Here is a 22,990-nt window from a genome sequence, read left to right as displayed (position 1 = left end):
TCATGGTGAGCCTAGCAATTGTAGAGGTTTTATTTTATAATGTACTCTAGCCTTCAACCGATCTTGACAATTCTTCAGTTCTGATTATGCAAAAATTTCTTATCTAGTAACAGCATTCAGAGGATCAGCGCTACGCATCAAAAAATATGGAACATTTATCATTCAGAATTTTTAGAAGACTTTCATAGGATTTTTGATCACCCCTATGTGAAGAAGATGCAGAACATTGAAAATTACACAGTTTAAAACAAGGTAGCAGGACTGTAGCAGAATATTCTATAGTTTGATAAGGACAGATAAAAACTCCCAAAACAGTGAAACACCTGCTTTAGGTCCTCACACAGGATCAGGAAGATGCACGGAGAAAGAGAGTCAAAAACAGCCAAAAGTCCATCTTAAAATCAAAACACATTTATTCACTTTCAGCGCTGAAAGGGAGACCCTTACCGAAGTTCAGAGCACTCAGCCTACGTCTCAACTTCCTGTTCGATGTACTTTTGTTACTCGAAAAGCAAAACATCAGTCCCATCTGGTATTTTTCTATGTCAGTGTTTTTCCATTCTCCTCGTGGAGAGCCACTTCCTGGATTTCATGACGTCATCTCATCACTTGTTCTCTATGACCTGCTATTATCCTTTACATTGTTTCTGGGCTCTGAACTCTGGTAAAAAGAAACTTCATGGTCTTACATTTTATATAACTTTTATATAACATTTTATATAACTTCACAAGTTTCGTACCAACGCAGTAGAAACTGGATGGAACGAAAATGATGTTCGAGGCATATTTACCAGTTCTCTGTTTGAAGCTATTAAGGACCAGTTAGCTACAAGGGATGAAAAGTTGCGATTTGGCGGGGTTTGCTTGATTTTGTGTTAATAGTTGCGATCGCAACATCGCGAAATCCTGGAGGGTCTGATATATGCATTGGGCTTCAAGGCTTCAAAGGGCTTCCTGGAAAAATGGAGCTTCTTGGCTGTTGAACCATATATAGACCTTGCATAGTCAGTCAAGTAGAGGACGTAATCTTGTCCTTTCTACCTCAGCGTCAAACTCATCTTCTTCTTGAGCTAGCCTCTGTGGCAATCTGCCACTTTGCTACCTGTTCAGCTCCCTCTACTCTTCTAATTGGTGGTGGCACTAATCACGCACAGCTGCAACAAGTTGTCATCAGCAGGCTCCTGGGCACTTAAGGCAGTTGCAGAGAGCAGCTCTTCACTGGAACATCGTTTGCTATTGGTATCCTGTCACTGTTCACCTGCCTAAGAACTACTTACCTGGAGAATCCTGCTGTGTCAGATCTGGCCTGTCATCCTGTGAAGCGGATCTTCTGTAACCAGCACAAGTACTCACCTGTGGGATCCTCTTTAGAGCCTGTCTGCCTCCACCAAACCTTCTCAACTGCGCCGTGTATATACTCACCTGTTGGAAGTGCCACCACGACCGACCACCTGGGAACCACTTACCTGCACATTGTAAATACTCACCTTGGAAAACCTGGAACCGCATCTACGAGCCTGTTCCCTATCATCCTTCGTAAGCCTCCATCACAACATTCTAAGAACTGTTGCCACAAACCTGCAAACCTTTCTGAAAACTAATTTACCTCCTATCCTTTTTCAGATCCTGCCCCTTCACCCCCTCCCTATCCTAAATAAACTCTCTTACCTTTTTATACTGTCTGTTTGTCATCTGGTTACTCACGTTTGGCAAAACCTTGAAATCGTGTCAGCCTCACTTTCATTAAGTGTACCAAATCATGTGTAATGGCTGAGCATGCATCAACTTTTCTTCTGATTTCTTGACTTGATGTTGTTAGCTGTCTAATGCTATCATAGTTTTTTCAAATCAGAGTCTGTTAGGGTTTTTAATGTTATCAGCCTTTGTGCTTATGTGTAAAACTGCTTACGTGCCACACGAAGGCCAGACGGCGGGCGCCACACCATCTGGCTCTCCCAAACAGTTATTTGTTATTGTTAAGATGTGTGTGTTTGTACTATGGACTGGACCAGTTTTGGCCGGGTCAGGCCAACCCCTTTTTTCTTCCTTTAATAAAAAAGAAAGTTTAAGTAAAGAGTCAGAACTTCTTGGACAGCACGCTGTTAGTTGCTGTTGTAGAACTTCTCCTCTTGCGAAGGCTTTCACAAAAGACAATGAGCCTCTCCGGTGTGATTCTTTCTTAGCAGGTTAAATAAATTAAAACCCTGACAGTCTAACATCTCAACTTTATCCATCATGTTACACAAACCCTTTTCAGAGCATTCTTCCTTTAAAATTGTACGAATGTCTCTTACTTTCATTTTCCACCTTCCATAAACTGTAATGAACCTTTTCTCCCTTTGACCTATTTCTTGGTCTTTTAGTTCTTGCATTTTGGCTGTCCTGGGCAGGGCGAGGACAAATCTTGTACTCTGGCGCCACTGTCTGGATGTAGAGGGAAGAGCCACCATAGGAGATGAATCAGCCATGTTTAGCTTTGCCGAAGATAGTCTCGGTTGGCGCAGGGCGTGACGTTTTCACTGTAACTACACTAGTTTTATATGGGAAATAAAGGCCCATGTCTCATACTGATGTCTTGGTATCTTTAATTTTCTCAGCTCTCTTGATATTAGGACACCACAACACCGTGAAAACTAAACAACAAATAAAGAACAGTACAGTGTCATTCTCATATTCACTACACATTTACAATAAACTGTATAATTATATTGCTACGTGACACACATACACAACATACTTACCGTTTGCGCCTTGTAAAACTAGTGCGGAATGTCCATGCTTTCTGAGACGTGTTTCTCAGAAAGCACGCCATCCTGGTGCCTGCACTGGTTCAGCAGGGGCTGGGGGTCTCTAACAGCGTCATTGGGGGGCTGCCTGCGGGTCTTTCACCAGGTGAAAGGCTTTTTTTTATAGAGCACTGCAACCTCCCCTGTGAAAACATCAGATGCAACAGTTGAGGAGTTACTGGCACGTCAGGAAAAACACTAAATGTGCATGATGTGCCAATCACCCCTTAACTGCAGAGCCTCAAGTTGCCATGGGAGAGGTTGCCACTCTGGGTCCTCTCCACCAGTTTTCCCCCTCGCCCGGTGCCCTATCCAGCATGCTGCATCTGCTTATGAGCTTCATGCTCAGGGTAGTCACTACAAGTCTGGCCCCCCTCATTGTCATAATCATCATCCTTGTCTGGAAAGTGATACACTAAAGTAGTACCTGTGTTGAGAAGATGTGACAAAGCAATTTAATATCATATTATAAACTTACACTGCTTATGACTATAGTTCTCTGCATTTTAGGTGTGACAGGTATATAAGGTTGGGCCAAACCAGAACCCTTTGCTGGAACAATGTATATCTCACAGTAGATTGATATAAAGCCTTTTGAGAAAAAAAACTTTCTAGTAAATTTTACTTACCTTTTGTTTTTGTGACCCTCGTAGTCTTTGTGATTTCTTTTCCATTTATGTAATCCTGTAATCTGCGTGTTTGGTCCAGAAATCATCACCAGTCTTCTATAGTAACAAGCTTAGATTACAACTGGGTCAGTCTTGCTCATTGATTCTGTCCAGCCACACTCCTATGGTCCATTCACTTTACTGGAAATCTTCCACTCAACCTGACCTGGAATCCTAACCCCCTCGGACCTGCAAGAAGATCATTCTACAGTAAGACAAGTTTCATAAGTCAATAACAAGAACTTCTATCTGGAGATTCTCAACTCACCTGGTTTGTGTTTCCGCAGCTCTCCTGGTCCCCTTCCTGAAAACTAAACTACTTACCTTTTACCTACCTGTGTTTGTGAATCACTATGCCAACTGTACTAGATTCTGGGTCAATATACTAATTATAAATATGACAAACACAACATGGCATAGCACTAGGAGTGTCATCACCTCAAGGCCTACCTGAACTGACTAACCCGAACGCTCTCTCTTTCTTCCAGGTCCAGTTCTGTCACTGCACTTATTGTAAATAAATTACTTACCGTTACTCTTACCTGAGTCTCTCCATTTCTGGTTTCACTCCTTCTGGCAAAACTGGTATTCATGATACAACACATGTAACATTCTAATACTGAAATAATAAAAATATATATATATATATTTAAAAATAAAACTATTTAAACATTGAAAAATAACATTAAAAAACTAATATTGAAAATTTTAGAAGTTGAATTTGAAGACAAGAATTCATATACATAATTTCACTGCATAAAATATTTGCTATAGCTTTTCTTTTGATGTCCAAAGCATATTAGGACAATTTCTTGATACACAAGTATCAATCTTTTAAAGCTATTTCCATTTACCACATTTATTTTTGTAATTTTTGAACTATATTGTAGTTTTTCTGCAATGTTGTTACATTTTTACTGTTTTTGAGAAACTGTGTGAAGTAAAACTATAATATAGACACTCCTTACCAGTTAGAATCATGTATTAATGTTCTGTAATTCTATTGATTGTATTAACCTAAGGATGAGTGTAACTCTGCACTGGCTGGCGAGGTCATGGGAGTTTATAGCGTATGTGACTGCCTGCACGAAGATAACGCGGTCTGGGGGAGTCAACTAATTAGGAAATGAAACCCACTCAAGAAAAACAAGTCCATATACAGGGTTCCGGAGAGATGGGCCAGCTCTTTGTTCAGGTTAAAATGCTATGTCTTAGTGATTTAGCTCAGACATCTTCTGGTGTTCCTGCTGTGAGCTGGTAAGGAGTGTCTCCCTTAGTACTAAGATTAATAAATCTTTTAAACTGAAGATACTGTTTCTGACCATTTCTGACTCCTGGTTTCTCTGTGCATTTTCCGGTCCGTCGTAAGGAGAGGTTTTTAAAGTTTGATTTTCATTTAGGTAATATTTTGTCTCCTCAACAACTGACAACTGTACCACAAACACAAGCATGAAAATATGTCCTTATTATGTCTGTCAAGTTTGAGGTCATAGGTTAGAGGTGGATTTATGACCTTGTTCTCAAAGGTTATGTGTAGGCTATTCACATGAAAATGCAAGAGTGGGGTTTCAAGATTTTCTTTCATTCTGGAATCCAGTTTCAAAACAATACTGATCTGGGTTCCTGAAACTTTTATTTTCCCCATGTAGATGCAAGGCTGAAACAAACAAAACAGAACTTCACATATTTACAAAAACATTTCCACGTTGACAGGGACATTTGGCCTCTTGGGCTGGTAACCTACACCTTGAAAAAACACCCTTTATGCATAGAATATGTATTTTATTGAACCTTTGCAGGAAACTGTTGTGTAGTATTCTCTAGAGCAGTGATTCCCAACTCCAGTCCTTGAGGAACACTATCCTGCATGTTTTAGTTTTTTCTCTGCTCTTCAGCAGGCCTTCAAGTTCTGCAGAAGCCTGTTAATCACTCACTCACTCACTCACTCACTCACTCACTCACTCACTCACTCACTCACTCACTCACTCACTCACTCACTCACTCACTCACTCACTCACTCACTCACTCACTCACTCACTCACTCACTCACTCACTCAGTCACTCACTCACTCAAATCAGGTGTGTCAAAGCAGGCAAACAACTAAAACAACCAAAATTATTAAAACCAAAATCAACAACAATTTTGTCATCCTTACTTGAAGTTTATTCTGACTAGACTCTGCTGGCTCCTAGCCCTCCTGCTTTCATTACTAAACCTCAGACTTAAAAAATGAGGTCAGGCTTGAATATTTTTGTGCTCACACCGTGTGTTTAACATCATGTGAAATACACCCATGGGCTTTATGTCCTGTGCTGCCCCAGATACGTCTGCAACACCGCATTCCTTACATCCAGCAAATAGTCAGTCAGTCACCTTGCCCAGGACCCCCCCCCCCACACACACACACATACACACACACACATGTTATGTCTCTCTATCTTTGCAGGGACTTTCCATTGACTTCAATTCATTTCTACACCCTAACTACAGCCTAACCCTGACCCCCACCCTAACCCTAACCATTACCAGTACATACCTAACCCTAAACCAAACCTAAACCCAATTCACCAATTCACGGTTCGTCCAATCAGAGCCAAACTTGTCATGCTACACCCTCTCCACAGGCACTACAGATATACCAAAGCCCACCTCTCTAGGATCTTGTGGCGGCTACTTCCGGTTAGCAACATGCTAACCATTAGCCGCTAATGGCATTAGGTCGAGGGCATCTAGGAGAAGCCCCTGTACGAGTTTCGTTCGAATCCGACCATGGGAAGGCCTTCAAAAACACACAAAACCCTAAAGGTCACGAAAAGGTCACACTCCCCACCCTGGGGTCCCAGGGTCAGGGTACACCCATTCACGTCGTGCCCCTTTGCTTCCACTTTGTGAACCTCAGCCCCTTCCCCACAATGGCCGACCTCCAGAAAAAGCTCAAAAAAAAAAGATGGCAAGAAAAAACTGTTTTTCTTGCCATCCTGAAGCCAGCCGCACCATTGGGCTGCTCCAGCGTTACTTTTGGTATCAGCAAAGATGTTGTGAACTTTGTTTCAGCATGTCCTATCTGTGCTAGAGGCAAGAGCTCTCACTGCCCACCTTCTGGTCTCTTTCAACCACTTTCTGCCCCAGTCGGCCCTGGTCACACTAGATTTTGTCCCTGGGCTTCTCAGATCCAATGGAAAGACTGTCATCCTCACCATAATTGACCGGTATTCCAGAGCTTGCCATTTAGTTGCTCTCTACAAACTTCCTTTTGCTGCATGTGTTCAGACTCCATAGGATCCCTGTTGAAATCCTTTTGGACTGAAACCCCCAGTTCACATCTCAAGTTTGGAGGGACTTTTGTCAGGTGTCACGTTTTTCAGGATTCCATCCCCAGATGAATGGCCTATGTGGGAGAATAAACCAGGAGCTCAAGAACACCCTCCGTTGTGTCTGCTCTTCTTCCTGCAGTCACCACTGTGTTATGGGTCGAGTACGCCCATAATACACACATTTCCTCTGCTTCTGGACTCTCTCCTTTTGAGGCCTCTCTTGGTTACCACCCATCAATCATCCCAGCTTCTTTCCCAGACTCTGTCATTCCTTCAGTTAGCTTGCACCTCAAAGCATGCCGCAGGATCTGAAGAGAAACCAAGGCTGTTCTGAACCGAACCTCAGCCCAGAACAAAAGGATGGCCAATCACAAGAGAACCCTAGCTCCTGTGTCTGCCCCTGGTTAGCAAGTATGGCTCTTCTCCAGAGACTTCCCTTTCAAATCGCTCTCCAGAAAATTGGCTCCCAGGTTTGTAGGTCCTGTTGTGGATGAAAATTAATTTTAATTTTTAGATTAAATCACTCAAACAGGTTTATTTATGTATGGTGCACAACATACAGAGAGCCTTGAAGACAATTAATAATTAACAATAGTGTCCCAGGTCAGAACGGGAAGCTCTGAATCAAAGCTCTACCTCCAGAGTCCACACAGGAGCTTATATCGAAGATATTGGAATGTTGGTAGGCAAGGAGGAGAGAAGGGAAACAAGGTCAGTCTGGTTTCCGTGAAGAGTAACAGGGTCATTTGGTGAAAACCTCATAGGCTGTGGAATTCATGCATAACATAGTCATGACTTGGAATTCAGACATAAAGTAGTCAGATGTTATCTTATAAAAACCTTACCACCACAGTCCCTACTCCATTGACTCTGTCATTAGTCCCTCTACTGTCCACCTCAAACTGCCACCTCACCTTCGTGTTCACCCAGTGTTCCACGTCTCTCAGATCAAGCCAGTCCGGTCCAGTTCAAACCCAACCACAGACCAGCTCATTCACCCAGCTCCAGCCAAGCTCAGCTCCAGTGAGCACCAGGCCTCCCTCGTCTGTTATCCTCTGGCATCCAAGTAAGAATTTCAGTTGCCTTCTTTCCAAGATTTATCCTGCTCAGCCACCCTAACCTTCTCCTTCCTCCTCAGCCCGGTCCTGGTTCAGTTTCCCTTCAGCCGTGACACACCAAGGGACTGACAATTCCTTTGTTGATTATTTTGTGGAAAATAAAACTTTCTTTTCATCCTCACCACCACTGTCTGTAGTTGTTGCCTGCGCTTGAGTCTTATCCCGGCATTATGACACTTTATGGTTTAGAAGTACTGAAGTTGTCACCTACAACCTAACGTGGCGATGATTCCAGATTCAAACAGGGTGAGAAAAGTTGCACTAGCTCATGAAAGACTGAATGATGGTTTACCACTTCATACTTTTTCTGACTCCTTAGATGAAACTCATTGTACACTCATTATCATAGATCATTTGCGTGCGTTTCCACCGTCATTTTTCCGTGCTTTTTTGGTCCCCGCTTTGGAGTAGGGCCAGTGAGCCAGCTCTGCTTTTGTAGGTGATGCAAGCTTAGCTCCTGTTCACTCATTGGTCGTGGGTGTGGTCAGACTGAAGCATAAAAAGAGTGAAGAAAACAACATTAGACAATTTTGGAAAGGTAGCGAAGTAACAGGACTATAAACAACAGTGTTAGCTTACCCTGCCGTTTATGCCGTCTGTCCCCCAGCTGAAGGCGCTGTAAAGCCTGAAATCTCCAGCGGATAACAGCTGTCCGACTCTGCGCAACAATTGCGGCATCCAGAGCATTACTTCCACTGCGCCTCTCTTCCTGAAGTCTCAGGAGAATCCTCATAAGTTTAAAAACATAAAAACACAAGTTTAAAAAACAGCAACAACACAGGGCCAACGTTGTCCATAGTGCTTCCGCTGTCTCCAAAAATTACGCCAAGTTTCAGAGGCGTTCCTCTGCTACCGACCAAACTGGCCGGTGGAAACGCGATGCATTTTTTACAGAGCCAAGCCAAGCCGGGCCAAGTAAAGCGGGGCTTCTGAAATAGAGCCAGTGGAAAAGGGGCAAAAGAGACAAACGAGAAAACAACCATTCACACTCTCATTGTTGGATATTTATTAAATAATATGTACAAATAAACTTTGGTTCAATTATCAGCACAGTGTGTTTATTTTATTCCTGAGTATGTTGATACTGATATTCCCTGCAGTTATGTTTTTGTTATCAAAAGCCAGATGAAGGTGAAAGTGAGAAAAAGGGTTTTACTCTTGTCTCTGTGTGTGATTTGAATGAAACCATCACAACATAATCACTGGATGCACATGTACAACTGATTGACCTTCGAACTCAAGCCAATTTAAGAGTGGCTGCCACAGCCACTGACATTAGAAACACAGAAATGGTTATAACCCAGTTTTACAGATATTGAGCTAAAGAGGCCACCAAGCGGAGTTTTTACAACCTGTACTCTGAGCGTGACATCTCACAAATCATGTGAAATTGAGCATACTGGTTTTTAAAGATTTGCCTAAAACAGCTAAAACTCCATGATTTCTCATCAAAAGATGATCTTAGTCTAAATCTCTGACATGAAAAGCGGTGGGCAACATGCATTCGACGAATGCTAGAACGTAACGTTCTACATTTATACTTCAGATACACTGGCCTCATGTGTATGTGTGTGTGGGTGTGGGTGTGTATGTGTGTGTGTGTGTGTGTGAGAGAGAGAGAGAGAGAGAGAGAGAGAGAGAGAGAGAGACAGAGAGAGAGAGACAGAGAGAGAAAAGAGAGAGCATGTGTGTGTGGTTCCAGTGTTGTTGCCTATTGGACTCTGCCTCTCTGTGGACCCCCAGCAGCTGTCTGTAAAGTTCTGACTCTGACAGATCCAGGTCAGGTCTGATGTGCTCCAGATGGAGGATTGTGGTTCCGTTCTACTCAGTGAAGTCTCTCTGTCTGTGAAATGTGCTGCAGTTTGGATTGATTTTACTCACCATGGAGCCTCCAGATTTTGGATCCATGAACTTTACCTCTGAACCACCAGGTTCGAGTCATCCACTATGTGAGGAGTGGAGAGACAGTTCGGAGGGTTCGATATTCCACCTCTCCAACATCTTTCTCTTCCTGGGCTTGATGGGTGGCAGCGGCGTCTATGGAGTTCTGTACCTGTTCACCTTCCTGGCACTGGGCTTCTTCTGCTGCACCCTGTGGGCCTGGTCAGACCCCTGCACCACAGATTCCTTCCTCTGGAGTCTGGCCCTTTTTGGAGTGTGTTTGGGTCAGGCTCTGTATATTACCTACAAGCTGAGGAATCTCTCATTTGACAAGGACTTCCAGGAACTTTACAACCTGAAGTTTAAGAAACTTGGTGTGTCTCTGACCCATTTTAAGAAGATAGTTGCCTCCAGTGATGGATCTGTCTACAGCCTGAAGAAGGGCCAGGACTTTGCTGTAGAAGGCAAAACCCCTATTGAAAAGCTGTCCTTACTCCTGGGTGGCAGGTGACAACAAAATGACTGTGGTTCTGATGGTGACTGCATGGCTCTGATGATGACTGCATGGCTCTGATGGTGATTGCATGGTTCTGATGATTTCAAGTTTATCTACACTATACAACAACATGTGGTACCATGTAATCATTAGATGTTCATCACCAACAGATTGACTTTTGGAGTCAAGTCCAGAGTTGACTCCAAAAGTTATCTTTTGACTTTTGAAGTCAACATTAGGGCAGCATTACAGACCCTGATGTAGACCTGATGTGGCCCTAATATGGCCCTGATTTGATCCTAATGTGCCCTTGATATGGCCCTAATTTAGCACTAATATGGCTGTAATGTGGCCCTGATGTGAATGACATTAGGAATTGTTACAGTCTGGCACGTAATTTGGGACAGTATAGAAATAGAAAACATATTTCTCATCTGCCTTGAAAAATATGAAGCATGATTGAGCATGTTCATACATTGGCATAATTGCATGATATAATTAGGGTGACATCACACAGGTGTTGTGATCAGCATCAAACACAAAGTTGATCCATGAAATGAAGAGTTAAAAGAATAATGTGTTTCAGGTGGATTTTGTTGGTATTTTACAACTTGAATAAACATTAGAAATCCCCACATTTGTCAACACAGAACAACAGAAATGCATACTACAGGTAACTTATAGAAAAGGTTGTAAGAGACTAATTTGCGAAATGTCAGAATTGTGAGGTCAGAAATTCATTCCAGTTATTTTTGACAGATGAGTCATTTACAATCAATAATAGGCTACACCAAATATTGTTCAGCTGTGAAGCAAATTATTGTTAAGTGTGATAGTAGAGTAGGTCTACACAAGTAGCATAGATACAGGTGTGGCCTCTGCTTGCACACACTGACTAGTGTTTTTATTCTTAGGGAATGGCATTCTGGACAAAAACATTCAGATTAATGGAGAAAGTGCAAGAGACAGCAAAAACAGGGACAATCAGTAGGTGCAAAAGGAGGGAGGGAGTTGTTGAGGAAGACAGAGAAGTGATGACGACAGGTGTCCAAACTCAGCTGCATTTTCTTGTTAGAGCAGGAAATACTCCCAAATCTTCCAATTGTCTTATACAGCAATGTAAATGAAAGTAATAAATTATAAGTCATCAAACGTTGTCCCAAATTACCAAATGTGTCACTTAAAATTTTTCTGTTTACTATATTAAAATGTTTAGCTATACTCTGATCAAAGATACACACTAATGTTTTTCATATAAAGAAAGTAGGCACTTTGAGGTATTAAAAAATGTCCCATATATTTAATCCGTGTATGGTTCGTTCTTTGGTTTTTTCGTTTCAAAATAAAATTGCAAAAACAAAACGAGCATGTGTTGGTTTTTGTTTTTTCGTTTTTAAAACGAAATTAGAAAAACAGCAATTGCAAAAATAAAAAAGGGGTATATTTTGGTTTTTTTTATAACTGCAATGGTTAAACCAAAGACAAGCTTTTATTTTGTTGTTAATTCAACGGGACCTTATGGCGGAACCGGCAATGAAGACCTGAACTCCCGGCACATAACTTTTTCAGTTACCAGTAGTAGTTTAAATTTTATTTTGAAACGAAAAAAACAAAGAACAAACCATACACGGATTATATTAGATTCATTTTTTTAAACTTGAAGACAAAATTTAAGACAATAGGATAAATAGAATCAAGCAAAAAATAAAGGTCTGACAGAAAATAGAAGTGAAGTGAAGTGAAATTTATTTATATAGCACCTTTCCGCAACAAGGCGACCCAAAGTGCTTTACAACACAGAAACAACAATCGGGTACATAATCAAACACAGATCAAATATAGAGATAAAACATTAAAAAAAACATCAATCATGTTTAATCTAAATGAAATATAGGATAATTTAAATAAAATCATGAAACCAGACATATCTAAACATGAGCTAAGACAGTCAAAATAGTAGCTAAAATAATCTAAATTAAATCTTAATCAAATATAGAGATACAGAAGTGACATGAGCAGAGCAGATCCACAGATGTCCTTAGGCAGAGGGAGCAGAGCATCTTGTTTACATAAAATCTGGGCAGAAATTGAAGATAGCTGACCAAGGTCAGCCTAGGGGAGCCAAATTAACAAACAATAAGCCTTGAAAGTCTTGCTGATACTTCTCAATGGCGAATCCAAACAGCCAAATTCCAGGACCATTCCGCCTGATTCGAGCGAAGCAACTTTCTCCAAGATGTAACCCATTTCATTCCTGAGTCCCGGAACCGCAATTCAGTCTGCGGTCCTGTAAAAGGACCGCATCCAACTTGCGATTCAGCTCCCGTAACCACGCAGGAGACAGAGAGAAAAGAAACAAGACCGCCTTCCACCAGGAGCAGAGAGAATTTTTTTTTAGCTCAGCTAAAAACATTAATCATGTATAATCTAAATGAAATATAGGATAACCTAAGTAAAATCATGAAACTAAACATATCTAAACAAACAAACAAGACAGCAAACAAAAACATTCCAGAAGCAAAACCTTTGATTTGTAAACACAATATTTATATAGTTGTATAAATTAATTTTTTTTTTTTTGCTTGACACATATTTTGTTTGTTTCTGAGTTTACTTTCCTTTATTCTGATTGAGCTTTTACTCTGACAGTCATGGTTGTTCATCTACTGCATTTTGGTTCTTCTCCACCTGACTTTCTGCTTCTGATTCTGGCACAAATGTCTCACGTGGAAGAGTCTTTTCAGAGTTCCATTCTCATTGGTTAGTGAATTTTAACATCATAGTGCCCTGGATGTTGTTAAGTGTATCAAGCAGAGTTTCTTCTTTGTTCTGCTGGACACTATTAACATAATTTTTTGCCAAGACTTGGGCACTTCCATACTGCGGAAACTAGTAAGTGTTTTTCTGATGTTATCTATGTCCCATTATTTTCTATGGAGCTGTTAGCTTTGGCTCTCATAAATTCACCAAAAATTACAGATGGACCCCAAAATTGGCTAATGACCAGTGTTGGATGATATTCAGCGCCAGATAGAAGATGAAGACAAACCCGTAGTGAAGATTTGCTGTGAACGCCAAGCTGAAGCACCTGTTAGAAAGATCTTAAAGTCCCACCTCTGGCAAAAATTCAACTACATCCTGAAAGGAGTTAGCCACATTACAAGTGGCCATTTGCCACTAACTTGTCAAGCAAAATTGTGGCTAACTCTGCATCGGTTTTGAATCCTTTCAGAATGCATAGCTCCCTTCACTTCTGAAAAGCTGCTCCAATGTTTACCCTTGTTTTTTTCGGGCTAGGTCTACTTATTTCTTTTTAGCTTGCTTTTTGTCACAGGCCTTGTTCTGTTTACCTGTCTTTGTTTTTTTAAGCAGTTGCCTCTCAAGAAATTGGCAATTTTCCTGTAATGTTAGGTTGTTTCTCCGCCATTAGCACAGCTGCAGCAGAGTGTGGTTCTCATTGCCTGCAGTAAGTCAGACCTCTTCAGGGTGAAAGTTGAACTTTGCCAGGGCTGAATAAAATGTCATAACTTTTATGGACAGAGTTTCTCGGTGAGGCTGGGGGGCAGAAGGGGTCCGGTTCAGTGACCTCAGGATTCCATCTCTGCAATTTGTGGATAGTGTTGTCAGCGTTATTGTGATGTGATCTCCAATTCTCACTGGAGCTTTTCACAGCCGAGTGTGAAGCAACTGGAATGAGCATCAGCACCTCTAAATCTGAGGACATGGTTCTAAGTCAGAAAAAGGGTGGACTGCTCTCTCCAGGTTGAGGACCTGGAGTTGAATTATTTGGGGAAATTGAGTGAAGTCATGGGAGAATGGAGCATGGAGATTGATAGATGAATTGGTGCAGCTTCTACAGTATTGCATACTTCGTACCAGACCGTTGTAGTGAAGAGGTAGCTGAGCTAAAAGACAAAGCTCTCTGTTTACCAGTCAGTCCACATTCCTACCTTCACCTATGGTCCTGAACAATAGGTAGTGATTGAAAGAATGAGATCTTGGATATAGGTGGTTGAAATGAGTTTCTCCGTAGGATAGCTAAGATCTCTCTTAGAGATAGGATGAGAAATTCTGTTGTCTAGATTGTCTCTGTACTTGCCCAAGAACACCTTGGAACCCTCCTGGAAAAAATGGAAGAGGTAGTTGTGGAAAAGGATGCCTTTGCCTTCCTGCTTAATCTGCTGTGCTGCGACTGGAATTCCGCGACCGACTCCAGAACAAATGACAGATGATGGATGGATGGATGGATGGATGGAAGTCAACTAAAATTAACTGAATAACTTTTAAATCATCCACGAGTCTCTGTCTTTCTTGTGCTACCTGTAAAGTGTGTTAATATAAACTTCTCTTTCATTCTCTTCCAGGATCAGAGTGACAGTTAATGGAGAGTTTCTGCATTACATCTACCCCTTCCAGTTCCTGGATTCACCTGAGTGGGACTCTCTCAGGCCCTCAGAGGAGGCTTTGTTTCAGGTTTTATCTTTATTTTTCCACTGCAAGACTCACCAAATCTTCTCAGCAGCCTTACTATATTTAACACCAGTTTTTGGTTTACACATTCTCAGCTTACAAAGTATGACATGTAGGACAGACATACAGTGCCTATAAAAAGCTCACAAGCATCAGCCTGATACAACAGTTGTTTTGCAGAAAGCATCATATAGGGATTTCTCTAGCCTCTATATTTACAAGCTTTCCAGGGCTAGCTGCTGAGAGGCACTCAAGATTTAATGAGTTTTCTTCAACAGAAAGATCCACTGATTGTCACACACCTGTGTCTGAAATTTGTTCTCCGCATTTGACCCATCCCCTGGAGCGGTGAGCAGCAGAGGTGATGCGCTCGGGAATCATTTGGTGATCTAACCCCCCAATTCCAACCCTTAATGCTGAGTGTCAAGCAGGGTGGCAATGGGTCCCATTTTTATAGTCTTATGACCCAGCCGGGGATTGAACCCACGACCTCCCAGTTTCAGGGGCGGACACTGACACCACCCCCCAATGCTGAGTGTCAAGCAGGGTGGCAATGGGTCCCATTTTTATAGTCTTACGACCCAGCCGGGGATTGAACCCACGACCTCCCAGTTTCAGGGGCGGACACTCTACCACTAGGCCACTGAGCTGAGCTTATACGCACAGCAAGTGGAGGAGATGACCGGGTTTGACAGAGGGTAATTTGGTGAAGTGGGGACAGGTGAGTGATTACAGCTTGGATCAGGTCAAGATGGGTGTGGCAGGAAAACAAGAGAACCTGAGGAGAAGTGAATGACGACAAAGAATGCAAAGACAAGGAACAAAAACTGAATGAAGACAAGACTAAGCATAATAACAACTAAATGACAAAATACAAGAAACAATAAACCCAAACTTAAACATGAATAATAACAATAACCCCTAAATTTTAACAATAAGGGATCAGCTCATTTGTAACGCTTAACTAAGTGCTGTGAGGGATAAGTTACTGCTGGAAGAGGACCTCACTTTGGATAAAGCTCTAACCATCACATGCCAAGTGGAAGCAGCAGTTAAAAATGCTACACTGTTCTCAGCTATAAGTCCAGTCCTGACCTCACAGGTACAGGCTGTGAATGGTAAATGGCTTATACTTGTAAAGCGCTTTATCTAGTCCATCCAGACCCTCGGCGGAGCGGAGCAGAGCGAGGCGTTCATCCGGACCCTCGGCAGAGCGGAGCAGAGCGAGGCGTCCATCCGGACCTTCGGCGGAGCGGAGAAGAGCGAGGCGTCCATCCGGACCATCAGCCGAGCGGAGCAGAGCGAGGCGTCCCTTCGGACCCTTGGCGAGACGGAGCGGAGGCGTCGTCGTCATAGTCGACCCCCTCAGAGACACGGGATGGTGAGGCGCCGACCCCCACGGAGACAGGGGATGGTGAGGGGTTGTCGTCACAGCCGACCCCCACGGAGACACGGGATGGTGAGGCGTCGTCGTCACAGCCGACCCCCACGGAGACACGGGATGGTGAGGCGTCGTCGTCACAGCCTACCCCCACGGAGACACGGGATGGTGAGGCGTCGTCGTCACGGCCGACCCCCATGGAGACATGGGATGGTGAGGCGTTGTCGTCTCGTCTGACCCCCACGGAGACACGGGATGGTGGAGCGTCGTCTCAGCCGATCCCCACGGAGACACAGAATGGTGGAGCGTCGTCTCGGCCGATCCCCACAGAGACACAGGATAGTGGACCGCCGTCTCGGCCGACCCCCACTGAGACACTGGGTGGTGGGACGTTGTCTCGGCCGATCCCCACTGAGACGTTGGCAGGTGGGACGTCGTCTCGGCCGATCCCCATTGAGACGCTGACCGGCAGAGAGGCGTCGCCGTCCCCCTCAGGAACGCTGACCTGCAGAGAGGGCACAGAGAGGTCCAAGGGCTCAGCAGAGGGCACAGAGAGGTCCCATGGCTCGGCAGAGGGCGCAGGGAGCTCAGAGGGCTCGGCAGATAGTTCTGGAGGTGGGGCTGAAAGCTCTGTAGATGAGTCAGGAGGCGAGACTGAAGGCACTGCAGGTGGGTCAGGAGATGGAGCTGTGAGATCTGACTGACGATATGTGGGTGAGTTAATTAAATGTCCTTTTAACTGTATAACTGTAGTGAAGATGCTGGAGTAGTGAGCCAGACTGAGAAGACCAGGACGGGACAGGAGGATACTTTCTATGATATTGCAGGTGACTAGATTATGTCTTGGATCAATGCTGGTGGCAGTTGAGGAGAGCAGTCTATTGATTTGGTTGGAGATGTTAATGAGTTCCTCGGGGGAAAACTGTGAACTGGTAACTGGAGGTAAGAGTGAAGATAGGCGTGGTAATGTCCAACTGAACAGACTGAGAGCTGGTGACGTCCGTCCGATCCACCAGAGAAACCATGGTGGCGGCGGTCCGATCCACCGGAGAAGACGTGGTGGCGGAGGTCCGACCCACCGGAGAAGCCGTGGTGGCGGCGGTCCGACCCACCGGAGAAGCCGTGGTGGCGGAGGTCCGACCCACCGGAGAAGACGTGGTGGCGGAGGTCCTAGCCACCGGAGAAGCCGTGGTGGCGGCGGTCCGATCCACCGGAGAAGCCGTGGTGGCGGCAGTCCGACCCACCGGAGAAGCCGTGGTGGCAGCGGTCTGATCCACCGGAGAAGCTGTGGTGGCAGCGGTCCGACCCACCGGAGAAGCCATGGTGGCGGCGGTCCGATCCACCGGAAAAGCCGTGGTGGCGGCGGTCCAATCCACCGGAAAAGCCGTGGTGGCGGTCCGATCCACCGGAGAAGCCGTGGTGGCAGCGGTCCGAGCCACTGGAGAGGCTGTGGTGGTGGCCACCGCTGGCTTCCTTTTTGTCCGACGGCGGTTCCCAGACGCTGGAGAGGCGGTTACTGCAGGCCCATGAAGAAAAGCGAGCGGGTGCTCCTCCCGCAGCTCCGCCAGGATCTGTTTTTTTTCTTCTGCTGTGAGAGTAACACCGATGAAGGAGTCTGCAGGGTTTAAGTTTGGTTTGTTCATTTTGTCAGGATCGGAGGACACGGAAAAGAACCCTGAGCGCAGACTCATAATAAAGGAAAAAAACTAATTTATTAAATAACCAAAACAAAAGCTGACGAGGCAGCAACAAAAACAGAAACAAAAACCAAAGGCACGGTGGGGTAGGACGTCAAAGAACCAAGGCACAGAGAACAAACAACAACCAACAGATGACAAACAATGAACCAACGACTAATGGGAGAAATGACCGGGTATTTGAATACTGAGGGTAACGAGAGAAGTAGAAACAGGTGTGTGGAGATGATGATGGACAGGTGGAGATGGGCGTGGCAAAGAGGACAAAAGAGAGACGGAGGAGGAGTGACAACAGGGCACAAAACAGGAAAAAACTAAACTGAAAACAACAACCAGACTAAATAAAGAACACAAAACCGAAAACACAAAAATCCAAATCCTAACAAAAAGAACCTCCCTTGGATGTATTAAAGAGCTTATCCAAAAGGATCATGTGAAAAACAAAGTGTATGTCAAAAACTGAGCACATATACAGCTGAATATTATGAACAGGACTTGATCTCAGAGATAGCAGAAATTGCTCCTCTATAGGCTGCACTTTCACTTGCTGATTCAAAAGCTAAATAGCAAGACTGTCCCGAACTTGAAAACTGTGACAAATCATCCCCTAAGGAGGGCCAAAAGTGACGAATCACCTTCCAGAAGAAGTCAAACCTTTCTTCTTTGTACATCATGAACTGACTACAGAGACACCATTGATACTCAGAGAAAAATTAGCTCATCATTCCCAAGAAAAGGCTGCGCACCTGGTTTATGATTGACACCAGAGTGTGGTTTGCACTAAACTTAGAGAGCTTTACTGGTTGCCACATATGGACAGTTTTGGAGTGGTCTGGAAGGTTAGTAAGTTCTTGGATGAATCCAGGTAGTTGAATTGTGAATAACCAAAATGCACGGTGAAGGGTGGACAGGGTTCAATCTCACAATGGAGGAATGAGGAATTAGGACTGCCAGCCAGAGTATGTTAGCAGAGAATCTATTGATGATTGGTAAGTAATTTCCAGGAGTCGAGGGAACGAGCTGGAGTGGAATCCGTACTCTCATCAAGGTAACCTTTAGGAGAAAAAATAGAGGGTAAGTATCTCATAAAAGACCAAAGGATCAGTACAGGCAACACAGAGGGCTTGACATTACCACATAGGTTAACACTCAGGCGTTGAAGAATTGGCAGCAGGCTCCTCAGTGATTGGCCTTAACTGACTGCAGGTGTGAGCAATCAGCTGCAGAATCAGAAAGTCATCATCAAATGTACATTTACAACTTTTGTGGTCAACACAAGTCAAAATGGTCCCATAGCTCAGGAACATTAGCAAACACAAAAGTGGCTATGCCTCAGTTATTTTAATAGATATTGAGCTATGGTTTGATGTGGTAGAAGCTGAGTCATTCCCAACATATACTCTTAGTGCTAAAGGTTAATGCTCAAGACACAATGACTTTATCATTTCTCAACATAGGAGGATGTTACTTTAGTTAGAGAAGGAGCAGAATTGGCTCATTTGATTCTATAGGTTGCAGACCCAAGGCCTTTTGCAAGTCCAAATGATCTAACTATTAATGTTACTAATCAGTTTAGTGAATATCAATATTAGAACAGCCTTATGTGTCAAACTAGTGAATAAACATCCAATTTTGTTCTTTCTTTCACAGGTGACTTTGCATGCTGATGAACCATGTCAGTATATAGCATGGAGGAGGAAGAAACTCTACCTGCTTTTTGCTAAACACCGGTACATAGCCAGGATCTTTGCCCTGGTAGTGCGTAACGACATTGCTGAGAAGCTTTACTCCCTCAGTGAGAAGGCCTGTGATAGGTCAGGACATCGCTACGATCTCCGGTTACCAGCCTACTGTCACACGCCATGGACAGAATTAGAAAAGACAGATGGTCTCCTGCACATTCCTGTTCAGGAGGACAGGTCTGCCTGAATGTACATACACATGTATATAGACTTAAACAGAGCTGACTTTCTGCATTACATTGTCACTAATACCTGATGTGAGATAAATTTGTTGGTACCTTTTCAGCCTAATGAAACAATGCATCAATTCTCTTGAAAAGTAGATTAGTAATTAAGTTAAAAGCAATAGTCTAATGTGTATCTGACTTTAGTGTGTGATAGTGTAAACAGAAATTGTCAAAAGAAATGATTTGTTGTTTATTTGACAAAGATCTACTCAGAAATTATAGACATATTTGTTGGTCCTGAAGAGACAATTTAATCTTTGCACTATAGTCATATTTTAAACCAAGTGTTTAACCCTAATTAGTATTACAGGTGCCTTCAACTTTTTATCAACCATTCAGCCAATTTAAAAGGGAACAAACATACCACTGGGTAGTTTGGCGTGATTGTGTGTACCACATTAAACATGGAGTGGAGAAAGCAAAGGTGGAAGGAGCTCTGAAAGAAGATCATCCATCCATCCATCCATCTTCTACTGTCTATTCATGGTCAAATGACAGGGGCAACAGGTCCATGAGGGAAATCCAGACATCCCCCTAACAAGCAACATTCTTCAGCTCCTCCTGGTGCACACCATAGCATTCCCAGGCCAGATGTGTCACCAACTGAATGATTGTTTTAGTTATCTGCTGCACTATATTGTTATACAGGTATCAGATAACTGTTAAAAGCGACCCAAAAGCACCCCATACTCCTGCAGCACCTCCCATAGAATGCCTTGAGGAACATGATCAGATGCCTTCTCTAGATTCACAAAATCAATGATCAATTTCGCAACTCCACAAGGGTACACTGGTACACTGTTGTATGACCAGGGTGAAAGCCACACTGCTCTTCCCGAATATGAGGTTTGATAATCAGCCCAAGCCTTCCTTCTAAAACCCTGGAGTAAACTCTTCCAGAGAGGCTGAGAAGTATGATCTCTCCATAGTTGGATCACACTCATCGATCCCTCTTTTTAAAAGTTGGGACCACTACTCTAGTCTCCATTTATTATTAATTTCTCCATTTACTCCACAGGACACTCCATGTAACATTGAAGAGATGCATCAATCATGACAGCCTAACAATGTCCAGAGCCTTCAATATCTCAGAACAAATTTTGTCCACCCCTGGCAGCTTGTCACTGGGGAATTTTTTAACTACCTTGGCAACCTCTGCCATGATAATGAACTTGTTTTGCCCTGAGTCTTCAGACTCTGCCTCCTCAAAGATGGATGTAGTGGCCAGATTAATGAGATCCTTGAAGTGAGGTCCTTACCATGGTCCATTCAGACTTCATGTCCTCAGCCTCCCCTGGGACATGTGAAAAACTCTTGTGGGTGTGAGTTAAAGATCTCTCAGACAGTACTCTGATGTTTCTTATTCACCCTCCCTACTCATTTCGGCTTACCGGGATTGTCTGGCAGCCTGCCCCCAATGCTCACCACCAGGTGGTGATCAGTTGACAGCTCTGCCCTTATCTTTATTGAGTGTCCAAGACATAGGGACACAGGTATGATGATAGAATTTCAAAATTGATCAGCAATTTTGGCCTAAGGTGTCCTGGAACCAAGTACACTTACGGACCACCCTGTGCTCAAACATTGTTTGTTATGAACATTTCATGTCAAGCACAGAACTCCAGTAACAGAATACCACTTGGGTTCAAATCAGAGAGACCATTCCTCCCAATCAAGTTTATTCTTGCCAACAAAATGCACGTCGACAAAAACCAGTTTCAGGGTCAGATGAGATGAAACTGAAACATTTTTGTCAGTCAAATCAGTTGTGGTTTTTGGATTATTATGGAAGATTTTTGTAGAAGAGTACCGATAAATTAATCTGTCTATCAGTGTAAGAGTGAGGCAAAAGCTGAAAATGTTGTAGCTTTGTGTTGTGATCAGAATGTTTAGATCATTGATGTTTACACAACAGTCTGCCTCAGTAGTTAGGAAAGTAAAATCATGTCCAACACTGTCACATGTAGTGTCTTTATTACACACTCCTTTCTTTTTCATCTGCTGCCAAAAAGTGAAAGGTGGTTGATATATATATACATATTTTTGGCCTGAGTTTGTGTGTATCTCTGTGTTTGCAAATATCTCATAAAGCATTTGATAAATTTCAATGAAACTCTCAGAAAGTAATCATTGGGTGTACCTCTACAACCGATTAACCTTTGGCCTTCAACTTTTTCATATTTTACTATTTATGCCAGCAAAATTATTGAATTTCTCCAAATTTTTTATTTGCTTACCTTTATAACTCTTTTCATTTGTTTTCTCTTGTCAGTTCACAAAGCTTATTTTATTTCCTCATTACACTGAACATAACAGGTATTTTCAGAAGAACAGAATCTGGTACACACACTCAATCTTTCAAAAAATACACATCAAGTTTAAAGGTGCAGTTGCTCCATTACACAAACATGATACTGAGAGAAAGTTATTAACTGCAACTAAAATCCTTAAAAGTTGCTAGCGAAATGCAAAGTGGAGAAATGCAAAAAGCATTTAGAAATCTCTGGCCCCTGCAGTCAGAGAAGTTATATCTGACAGTGCACACACTTCACCTTTATGGTTACAAACCAGACTTTTAAGATGTTAACAACCACTGAGTGAAAAAAAACACAAGGACAAAAAACATTTTAAAATACAGAATGTTTTAAAACATTCTATCAATCAGAATGTTTTAAAACATTCTATCAAACATTCTATCAATCAGAGTCAGACAGTTTGGGCATTCAGTATGGAGATAAAATGTAAAAGGACCTTGCACACACTGAGTCATGAAAAGTCATGAAAGTTGTCCTGTGATACCCTGGGGCTACTGTGACCTTCAGCCATCTGGTATTGGTCAGCATAGCTCACATTCTGCCATGGACTTCTCACACACACCCTCAGCCTGGTCTAGTTCAAACTCTCCGAGTAGGAGTTGCATGGCTTTGCACCAGTATTCTTCAACTTAAAACACTGACTCAAAGTTACAGGCCTAGCATTCCTTGAAGGAATGTACAGGTGCTGGTCATAAAATTAGAATATCATGAAAAAGTAGATTGATTTTAGTAATCCCATCTAAAAAGTGAAACTTGTATATTATATTCATACATTACATACAAACTCATATATTTCAAATGTTTATTTCGTTTAATTTTGATGATTACAAATGACAACAAATGAAAATCTCAAATTCATCATATCAGAAAATTAGAATATTACTGAAGACCAAT

General features: G+C 42.9%; 1 protein-coding gene across 1 annotated transcript; it reads left to right on the top strand.

Annotated features, from left to right (window-relative positions):
- Nucleotides 1-9,583: 9,583 nt before the first annotated feature.
- popdc3 (popeye domain containing 3) lies at nucleotides 9,584-21,741 on the top strand. The gene is made up of 3 exons (XM_017438894.3): nucleotides 9,584-10,275; nucleotides 14,629-14,737; nucleotides 19,463-21,741. The coding sequence occupies exons 1-3, from the start codon at nucleotides 9,770-9,772 to the stop codon at nucleotides 19,739-19,741; spliced, it is 894 nt and encodes a 297-aa protein (XP_017294383.1). The 5' UTR covers nucleotides 9,584-9,769; the 3' UTR covers nucleotides 19,742-21,741.
- The last annotated feature ends 1,249 nt before the right edge of the window (nucleotides 21,742-22,990 follow it).

This window comes from Kryptolebias marmoratus, linkage group LG16, assembly GCF_001649575.2.
Source record: "Kryptolebias marmoratus isolate JLee-2015 linkage group LG16, ASM164957v2, whole genome shotgun sequence".
NCBI lineage: Eukaryota > Metazoa > Chordata > Actinopteri > Cyprinodontiformes > Rivulidae > Kryptolebias > Kryptolebias marmoratus.
This window is presented reverse-complemented; position numbering and strand designations above follow the sequence as displayed.